This window comes from Canis lupus, chromosome 2 (assembly GCF_048164855.1).
Source record: "Canis lupus baileyi chromosome 2, mCanLup2.hap1, whole genome shotgun sequence".
Classification (NCBI taxonomy): Eukaryota; Metazoa; Chordata; class Mammalia; order Carnivora; family Canidae; genus Canis; species Canis lupus.
Window position 1 is genome coordinate 41863754 of NC_132839.1, and position 11055 is coordinate 41874808.

The 11055-nt window shown below is 39.7% G+C and overlaps 1 protein-coding gene across 1 annotated transcript in view; it reads right to left on the reverse strand.

Moving 5' to 3' along the window:
• Nucleotides 1-11050, reverse strand: part of ASB7 (ankyrin repeat and SOCS box containing 7) — a 50010-nt gene extending 38960 nt beyond the window's left edge. The window contains exons 1-4 of the mRNA XM_072796797.1: nucleotides 10311-11050; nucleotides 10065-10159; nucleotides 3189-3310; nucleotides 1063-1324 (exon numbers count right to left, since the gene is read on the reverse strand). Of these exons, the coding sequence (XP_072652898.1) occupies nucleotides 1063-1273 (211 nt within the window). The 5' untranslated portion in view covers nucleotides 1274-1324; nucleotides 3189-3310; nucleotides 10065-10159; nucleotides 10311-11050. The remainder of the gene's footprint in view (nucleotides 1-1062; nucleotides 1325-3188; nucleotides 3311-10064; nucleotides 10160-10310) is intronic.
• Nucleotides 11051-11055: the final 5 nt, after the last annotated feature.

An 11055-nucleotide genomic window follows, 5' to 3' on the forward strand; every position in this document is an offset into this window, starting at 1 on the left:
CTAGCATGGGGCCCTGGGTTGTGTGAAGACAGTCTCAGGCTTAACAGCGTCCTGCAATTAATTCCTGCTCACAGCCTCCATAGTCCTAGCTTTGCATAATTCACACGACCCTCACAAGAGCCCTAGGACTTCTAGTTTTCTGTACTTTCAAGTAGGTTTACAAGTTTGACTAGTCTTGAACATAGTACGCCTTAAAAATAAAACCAACTGACTGGCAAAGAGCAATTCAGGCCCTCGAAAGGCACACGTGTGTAACCTGAGTCTCAATATGGCTGCTTTACACCAGCATTTACAAAGATAAATTGGGTACAAATGATAAAATACATATAGCCCATTTCTGGAAAATAAAGAAAGCAGAAATTCAACTGGAAAAAAAGTAAACTAGTTTAGGACAATTATTAGTTGTTATTAATTATGGAAATTATTAACTTTGGGAATGGACAGTTTTTCAAAGCAAAAGAATAAAATGTCAGGGGTAGTTTCCAATGGTGTGTATTTATATAAAATGAGACCTCAGATAATCTGTCTTCTAACCTAGAAACTATGTACAATTCTAGTAAAGGCAAGTGCTCTAAAACAGCAATAAAAGGAATCATCCAAAGTTTGTTTTTTTTTAAAGAGGTAAATTCAAAAGACAGGATATCATCATTAAGGCCATGATATTTAAAGGGACCAGTGCTAAGTCTTTGTTTGCATGAGCAATTACCAAAGGGGAAACTTGTGTAACTTTCTAATTGTGGGTCCCAGAGCCACTTCTGCTTCTGAAACAAAAGCAACCAGACAACATGAAGGGCTTCTGGGAAAACCTGGCTATGTATAAACTACAGTTACAGAGGAGAAAAAAGCACATTCATGAAACTACTCTTTTAAACAATCTGTTCTTGAACAAAACTCCACATAATTCCAACAAATCTTCACAAGGGAAAGAACAGGAAGTTGGGTGTGAAGTTGGGTGTTAACCAAAGTGAAGTATAAATGTTACATACATGTGCACATATATTTTAAACTAAATATACTTTAAGTTTCTCTCTGGCAAAAAAGGTTTGCTGCTGGTAAACTCACCTCCATGTTCTAGAAATACTCGAACACATCTTTCCTTCCCTCTTGCTGCAGAGAAATGAAGCAGGGTCCAGCCATTAGCATCCCGGCCATTTGGAGAATAGCCTTGTTCTAACATCTTTCGTACTGTGTGAACATCCCCAGCAGCAACTGCAGCCTGAATCTGCAATTCTTCCTGGAGTTCAGGGTTCCTTCGACAATGGTGGTGTAACATCCTAGCTGAGTCCACTTTTTACAAAGGATTCATTAGGTCACAGGGAATAGGCTTTAAGGGGAAACAGAATACATGAAATTTAGAATACATGGCTCCTCACGATGTGTCTGTTAAATAGTACAGAATTTTCCATTGTCAAATCATGTAAATCTTAGTAATGACAGTTCATCCCCCTACAACTAATTAACAAGTAACTGTTATAACCAAAACTTCCAAGATTAAGATTATACAAGATTCCAAACAAAAAGCCAGGCATAAAGCTTTAAATTGCTGAAACAGGACATTTCTTCTGTAGTCTTTTGAAAGCTCAAAGCAAATGTCCTAGGAACACAGTAGCCCTATTTCAGGTATAACAGAAGGCGATGCTGGGCAGCTAGAAAATTCAAGACAACAGAGGAGTCAGAGGAGTTTGATTACCCTAACGCAGAGTTATAAACCAATCAGGATATATAGCAGATCACTGAATGAAATATAGAGTATCAAATGGGCAATTCACAGGTTATGAAGACTGCAGACCTTTAACTATGAGAGACAGGTTAAAAAAAAAAAAAAAAGTAAAAAACTTTAAGTGAGTCCCCTAAAGTATTTCAATAATATCTTAGTTTTAGCCCCAAAGGGTGAAAGGTCTGGGGAGGAGGGGGAAATGCATGGGGTGAATTAAAGTAAAAGGCACGGATAACACATATTCTCCTTTTGTTTATTTCTTTGTCTTTCTGTCCTCCCCACTTTGCTATTTGATACACGATATGCCACCCCTTGTTTTCTACCACATCTTTTCCACTTTCCTAATTTCAGTTTTCCAGAAGTTTTACTCTATAAGCATGCAGAATACCAAGATCATACGAAATATTAGGAGACCTACTTAAAGTTTTTTACTTCTTTTTCCAACATGAAACAACCTGTTGATTCACCACATGAAAAAACTATTTTAAAGAAAAAGTAGTATATCGAATTTCTACACCCTCTATTAGGTCACAAAAGAGGTATGCACTCAGACTCAATATAATAGAAGATCTCCTTCCTGTGAAGAAAATCCAAATTGAATTGGTAAAAAGCAGAATCTTACACGTGTGCGCAAACACTTTTCCAGTGCATTTTTAAGTTACACAGCTTACAGAAGCTTAAACTAACACACTTGTAAGAAGCCAGTCCATCTGGACTAATTTTAAGGAATAGATTAGACTCATCTCCTAATTAGCAGGCTTCCATTTCTAAAAATAAAAAATTATGTGATAAAGTCCTTTAAAGACATTTTGGTCTCCTATGTAGGTTAGACATCTTGGGATAATCCTGTTACCAATAATAATTTATCTTGTAAAACTTCTAGTTATAGATTGCATAAAGGTAAACTTAAGCCTGACCTAGGTCAAACTGTCACAGCTTAAGAGTGTAATCAAATATCCTGTTGTTTTGTACATTGAAAATGGTTATTTCAAACTCATGAGTATTACTGTTAAGTAACAGAAGTTAAAATGAGAAATTTCCTCACAATTTGTTTTCTTAATAAACAGGATTTCCCCCTTATCTCCTCACTTAACTCCTTTTTCAATCAAAACTATAAAATTAAGTCTTTTGTTTCAGAAATTTTGAAACCGAAAATCCTTTTGGAATACGTTTTTGCTTATTTTTAGAATTATACGAGAAGATGTTGAAGACCATTACAAACTAATGAAAACTACTACTATGTGCTCAAACCAATCAACTTTAACATTTTTTTTCCTTAAAAATGAGACGATTATCTTTGCACTTAAATGAGGTCTATTATGCAAGATCCAATCAATTTTGGAGCAAACCTGGATTTTGTTTGAGCAAGTGTTGTGTTTAGTATATGTTAGCTGATTTGAAGGAAAAACAAAGGCTAAGTGGATTTTTCACCCAGAACTGCCCAAATGACCAATGATGATTAGTCACTTACCTTATAGAAGAATGTCCCTTCTCCTGATATGTGGTTTGCCTAATAACCATTGTGCACATACAGCATTGTGAGGAGGAGGCTCAGGGGGTATCCAAATTGCAGCATGAATGACCTTTCTTAACCTAAAAACAAATATCAATTATGGGAAGACTCCCAAAAACAGTAAAAAATCTTACAACTGCCTACACAGTCTACCTTTGGATGAATTTAAATTTTAGCACTTTATAACAAACTTACAGAGCAAAAACTCAGATCAATTCTTAGAGAAAAGGATCCTGGTACCTACATTAATCTCCAAACTGGTAAAGAATATGGTTTTTATCAGGAATTTTTTTCCCCTAAAAAGGACAGTTTTTTGAAAAAGAATAAAGATAATTTAAAAAATCACACATTTGGAACTTGGATGCAAACACATGTTCCTATTATTTTTTGCTCTATTCAGAGCATATTTTCAGACTTGCACATCTGAATTACTTTTTAACTGATGCTGTTAGGCGCTTGATCTTTCTAAACATGACAAAAAAACAAAAGCATGTGTTGATTCAATACAGTAAGTGGACAGCACCAAAATGGAATCTATGACAACTAAAAAGGATATTATTTATGTCTTTAAATGCTGGTTCTTCGTATGCCCAAAAAGCACTGTGTCAATCATCTTGAAATTTTATTCCTTTACGTATACATCAAACTAGGTAAAAGATTAACATTTCTTGTCAACTTCTCCACATGAATTTTGAAAAAATTCTCTACAGGTTTAAGGAAAAGGGTGTTTTCTCCATGTAAATTAAATCCTAGGTCTGTGAATTCCACTAAGGTTAAGAGCACATGCTAAGTGACTTGCACACAGTACACTAGAATCACTCTTAAGAATTACTCACTAGAACTGCCACCGCCTTCCCCATGGGGTGGCGTGTGCTACGCCCTATGTCACTTAAACAGGAAAGATCGGACCACCTGGCAACTCGACAGGCTCTAGCGAAGAGTGGCAGTCACAGGGGCTGCTGGGTGCACACCAGAATTTTCAACCAAACCAAATCAGTACAGTCCACTTTGACTCTTTCCTTTTTCCATACATTTTTTTTTTTCCCTCATCAAACTTTTCAAGGAAGGCCAGAGAGTTGGCCAAGAGGCGCTTGGAAATAATATTTGACTTACAACTGCCTACTGTTTCTAAAAAACTGAATTAGACATAACAGAACAGCTCCTACTACAGGGCCAGCTGAAAAAAAAAAAAAAATACAGAACCATCCTTATAGAAATGCCCAATTCTGAGAGTGGGGCAAGAAAATACACATGTAAGGTGAGCCTGGGGCATCTCATTGTGCCAAAAAGGAAGTGCTCAAAGAAAAATGCAGTGATGGGGGGGTATGTTACAGGAGCACAGGAGCCAACTAAGAGAGCTCTCATCAGCCAAGACAGAACAATTTGAACAAGATAATCAAGTTGGATTCTAACTCAAAGTACAGAATAAATATCAATATGCCCATATTGCTATAACTGGTTGAATAAATAAAGGAAGGGAGGAGAACCAAAATCTCCTGTGCATAATTCCAAAGATTTGTATAGATGCTCCCTACTCAAAGAGTAGGGCATAACTTCCCTCCCCTTTAGTGTAGGCCATGCATAGCGACCTCCTTCCAAGGAGGATAGCATGGAAAGGAAGGGAAAGAGCAATTTTATGGTGAGAAACCTGAAAAACACCATCCTAGCCCAGTGATCATGATTAACAGCAGCAGTGCCAAGTTGTGTTATGAGTACAATATGAAGACAACAGCAATTTTAACTTGGTGATCTTTCTCTCCAAAGCCCATAACCTCAGTCTAATCTTGAGAAAAATACCAGACAAATTTCAATTGAGGGACATCTACAAGATACCTGACCAGTACTCTTCAAAATATCAAGGTCATCAAAACACAAGGAAGGCTGAGAAACCGTCATGGCCCAAAAGAGTTTACATGACTAAATGTAATATGGTGTCCTAGATGGTAACCTGGAACAGAAAAAGGCATTAGATAAAAGCTAAGGAAATCTGGATATGGATTTTAATTAATAATAATGTTCACTGTTGGTTCATTAACTGTGAGAAATGCATCTATTAATACAAGATGTTAGCGGAAACTGGGTGTGGAGTATACGGGAATCCTGTACTATCTGTGCATGTTTTTTCTATGAATCTAAAACTATACTAAAGATTTGTTTAAAGAAAGCCTACTGAGATATCCAGTGATGAGCCTCCAGCATTTTCCACAAATGAACAGGAGATTGTTTTCTACATTTCAGGTATCAATACCACTGGATGCCTTGTTTCTAAGGGTGTCTTGGTATCCCCTGCCTCCCAAGAGAAGCGGAGCTGGCCCTTCATGGTTTCAAGCCTCTAAGAATCCTTGTTCTCTTACTGCCTTCCATCTACTCATGGAGGAAGATGGGGGGTGCATAGGGAGGAAGACAAGCAAAGTGGGAGTGGGGATGGAGGAGAATATGAAATGGTATTAATTTATTAGTAGTATCAAGAAAAGGCTGTGATAAAAGATGAAGGGACTGTTTCTCTCCACAAGAAAGGTACACAAACCACAGCAACTTGTGATAATGCTGTCTGGGCTCTTTGGTCACACAAATGGAAGTCCACTGAGTGCCTGACATGTGTTTGGCACACGGCTGGGCCTTGGCCACTGGTGTTACCTCTTGGTAGAACTTTTAATAGAGAGTTCTGCATACTTAAATACCCCTAGAAACGTTAAGATCATTTTCTCTCTTCTAACAACACCAAAGTGCTATAAATAATAACCATAGGTTTAAACCAAAAAAGCACTCTTGTACATGCATCAGTCTTTGCCAGAAGAAACAAACATCCGTGTACCACACACACATAATTCCTGTCAGCTGCATCCCTTAAATTATGAAGGGCAATGACTTATTACCAAAATATCCACGACAATAGTCCAAGGCACCAGACAAGTAATACATTTGATCTTGGTGTTATACGAGTTTGCACTGAACAGGGTAGAACTATCCACTTATGAGTAAATTTTTTTAAAAAGACTATTGAACAGAAAAAGTTAATACAGCATCCAGTGCTAAGGGTGTCTATTAAAAATTACAGAAAAAGTCTACAGATGAGATAGGAAAACAGTCTATTTCCCTTCAAGGAGAAGGTTGAAAATCTGAGTGCTCCTGGAAGTCACCTATAAAACATAAGAATATGGCCAAGGAGGCAATTTTCTAAAGAAATATATGTAAATGCGAGTTGTTTTAAACTAATGACTCAGAATGACTAAAATTCTGAGGGTGCAATCTTAGGAATGCCATTTCAGGTTCCAGTCAGAAAAGAGAAAAAAAAAAAAACACACACACACACACACACAAACAAGGAAGACTTCAGAATTACTTATCAAAAGGAGCTACTCCCCGCCACCCCCCCGCCCCCCCGGTATATCGTTTTTATGTGAGGTTTCATTGCCTGGTAGTGTGTTGAATTGTGTGTTTAACTATTACGAGTCCATCTTTTCTACTTTACGTGGAGGTCAAAAGAAAACCATCCAGGCCTCTGAGCTTTTACGCTGTTGACCATACTAGAAACTATAAATTTAGGAATTAAGCTGTTACCAGTAAATTCCAAAAAGATGCCAAGTGAACTGCATTAAGGAGAAACCAAATTTCTTGCTTCACATAATTAAAAGAAGTTCATATTCATGGAACAGAGTGAAGTGTAAAATAACTACAAAACAAAATATATTTAAGACCTGTCTAAAATTGTATAAAACTTCTACCAGATCTGCCACATGTCCCCAGTTTCCTTCAGCATAAATGATTAGTCACTAATGGCTTTTTGCATATTATTTTCACTAAAAGTCCACACATTTTTTGGATTAAGTGATACAAATTAGAACTGTGCTTTCAGATTTCACACAAACTAGAAACAAGATAACAGCTTGCTACTCAAAAAAGGAAATAAGCAATTCTTTGTAGAGCAAACAGAGATCAGGCTGGTATGAAAATAAAATCAGCAACCCAAGATATTGGCTCTGAGGAACAAAAACCACCATTGGCTCACAGGTCCTAAGAGGAAAGATAGATGGCTGCAGCAACATCATAAGGCCCAAAGTGTGCCACATGGCTGAGGTCTATACTGACCAGCACTATTTGTAGGATTCAAGAGCCTGGAACCCAAAATAAAGTAGAAGTGTTTTTTAGTATCACTCTACATGGTCAGCATGGTGTTTATGTTCTAAAACAAGTAAGGGCATTCATATTTCCTCCAAAGTGCTGGGCCTCCGTATAACACAAGGGTGTATTATCATGCACAACTTATCTACAATTCTTATACGTTCCAGCAGAAAAACCAACCATTTTCGTGGAATGTGGAGGAGGCAAGAGAGGAATTTGTATAACTCACTTATCCAGGCTCAACTCAAGACTTAAACCACAAGAACTGTAACGGAGGAGGTCTTGTCAATATTATCTTAGTAACTCATGTCTTGCATGATCATGTCAGTGCCGAGGAAGTTTGCAAGAAGGAACACCATCAGTCTCTACTGAAGGAGTGTATTCAGTTGGGAATGAAGTGAAAGGCTGTAAGTCAGATATTAGGTATGCTTATATAAACTTTATCTGACTTCAGACTTTTTAGGAATAGTATGAAATTTCTATGTTACCAAAGTCACACGCAAAGAAAATAGATATTATATGTAGCATAATATTAAGCAATTGTGAACGGTATCACTTCTGGTATAAAGACAATTAAGTATAGGGCCACAGCATCCTCAAGATGCATCACTGAAATCTTCAATTAAAATCAGTTATTTTCCCTATATGACTATAAATCTAGACTTGGTTATCAAATAAATCAGGTTCTGGACCTTTCTTTCCTTTAAAAACCCATGTACCTGGCAAGCGAATTAACACAAAATTAACTACCAGGTTGAAAAAAATAAACTGTCCATGTTGGTAAATAATTACCCAAATTAAACATTTCAAATGTTCAGCATAACCTAGACCAAACACTCTCAATCATGCTAATATTAGAAACAGATGTCAACAATTTACATTTACATATATATTCCCTAATCTTAGAAAAACCGTCAAAAGCTGAGAGGATCGATGAAATATTATTTAAGCAATGAGAATGACCTGCCTAGCAACCAGGATAAAGGAGTGTCGTCTCTATACCTTGCATACTTGACTTGCCACAGACCCACTCTCTTACAATCTCAGGTGATAACACCCCTTGTAAATGAAAACATGCTAGAGTTCTATATCTAAAGTAGAAAAAAAAAATATTTATGTGAGAAGGTCTGAACAGAAAACGCATAATTCATTTGTACCTTAAAAACATACTTCAAGTATGTTAGCATATTTAAAAAAAAACAATTCCTAAAGCCATCATTAGGCATTTCTCTGGTAATTTGCACATTTAAATAATGAAAATTCCCTTTAACTTGACAGACTTCTGCCTAGCTTTTACTGAATTGAAGTGGATCCCATGTACACATAAAGGCTGTCCTAAATGTTCACCGTGAACGTCTAATCACTGCTAGGTACTTATTTCCAATCTCATTCAGTAGCATACACTCTCCCTTTGGTGACCAGTTCCAGGTCTCAAGAACACAAATCCTCAGAGAACTTAAAAGTATCTTGACTGACGTCTTCACAATTAAAAATAATCAGGAAAGGCATTAATTTATTTTTGTAAAAGGCAGAAAGTCCAGTGGAACAGAGTAAATCAAAAATTTCCTAACAACTTGTTATTTTAAGTACTTCTTTGTATCTGAAATTCCCTAAACAATCTTAGATATTAAAATAACTCTGAGATTAACAAGTCACTTTATACCCCTGTTACCGGATGGCAAAGAAGTCATTCACTTGACTAATTTCTGAACTAACTCTTACATAATTTCCCTGATCATATTCCCTCTTTAGGAAGTACATGAATGTCCTACACTTACCTTTAATGCATTTTCAGAGGCAGCCACAAAATACAGCGGCAGAAACGTGATCACACGAATGAGATGCTTACATTTCAATCTAACAAATTATCTGTAAGGGTTTTGAAGAGATCTTATCTACGAAGAGTGCAGAAACAAAGCCCTAGATTCTAAAAACACCAAAACATTCCCGTGTTTTCAAACTCTTGAGTGTCAACTGATTAACAAAATATTGTATAAAGTTTTGGAAGTTCTTCTAGAAAATCTATGGTGCAACAAATATAACAGTTTCAAGACCCATCCACACCTGTCACACAGAAACACATAAAAGCTGCAAGAGTTAATTATGCTCAAGTGCTTCAGGGGCAAATAACTGGTTTCAACTATCCACACTATCCAGGTACACAGATTCACTTTTCACGAGAAAAAAGTCACATTGTCTTTCGAAACTCATAAATTTCAAGCCACTACTATGCCTTCCTCTACTAAACCCTTGTCAGTTAACTGAAAAGATTTTCTGATGAGTGAGTGGAGAAAAAGTGATAGGAAGACATAAGGGGAACACAGAAAATTGTGGTTTAGTTAAAAAGCAGAATCATTCAGAATTAACAAGCAATTAACAAGGAATTGAGGAATTCCTAAGAGAGTAAGGGGGAGGGGGGGCTACAAAAAGGTCTCAAAGTCTCAGAGCAGAGTAAATGGTACAGTGCACGGAAAGGATAACGCAAAGAACGGAAACACAAGGTACACAGAAAAAGAGGGAAATAGGCTTCTGAGAGAGAAGTTATTAGTTAAAATCTTAAGGATCAGGCACAGGCAGTGTTTCGTTCTTGCTGGGGAAACTGGGTGCCAGGAAAGAGCTGCATTTCCAGGTAACTAGGCTGAAAAGAAAGCAGTGCCTAATGAGGTAGGGGCCAGGAATAAACAATGGGGGAGGGGAGGTCTGGCTTATTACCTTTACAGAGGATGCTGATCAGAGGCTCTCGGCGGCTTCTCCGGTGGGCGGCTTGACCCCTTCGTGCTCTCTGGTCTCCTCCAGCCAGCTCAAACCTGGAACGCAGAGACCTGTGAGTGGTGCAGGGACCCAGGGGCTGTGAGGAAGGGGTTAGCCAAGGAAGAGTGGTAAGGGCAGGCGGGAAGGAGCAGGGATTCTCCCTCCCCAGCCAGCGCCCGGCCCCTCGGCGGAGGTAACTGACTTTACCTGTCTCCTCAGCTGCTGCTTCTCTTCCTCCTTTCAGGCTTCTCCACACTCACCAACTTCTCCATTGAACAAACACTCCAGGCAGGGCCGGACACGGGTGTTCCTGATCCTTCTCGGTGCCTCACGGCCCCAGCCCGGCGAGCATCCGGACAGCCGGGCAGAACGGAGGCGATGGTCCTGGGCGCCGGGCAGCCTCGGGGCAGGGGTGCAGGGAGGAAGTCCCGGCTCGGGTGGGGGGGCAGCCCCGGTCTGAGGGCTCGGAGCAGGGGCTGCCGCGCTCCGGGCCGGAGGCTCCCAGCTACGGGGGCACACGGGAGGTCTCCGGGCAGCGAAGTCCCAGGTCATACAGGGTCCGAAGTGCCAGCCGCGGGGGCTCCAGGCAGGGGGCTTTCGGGATGCACTTTGCACTGGGCCACCCCCGCCCCCTCCCTCCAGCACTTTGGGGTCACTGGGATGGGACCAAGCCTTCAGCAGCCAATCAGCGGCCGCATAGGAGCCTGAGCCCGGAGCCGTAAACCAGGTCCGGGGTGGGTGGGGGTGGGGGGTGGGGGCGACTTGGTTGGTTGGTTGCTTCCTTCTCTCCTCCTTACCCACGGCAGCCCCCACCCCTTGCCTGCCGTAAAGCCGTCTGCGCATTCGCGACAGTTAGGAGAGGCGTGCCGACCGAGGCTGGGACTCGTTTCGGATTGGCCTCGCTCACTTCCCCCTCGGCTTCCCCCTGAGGCTTCCGACGCTCCGCCCCTGG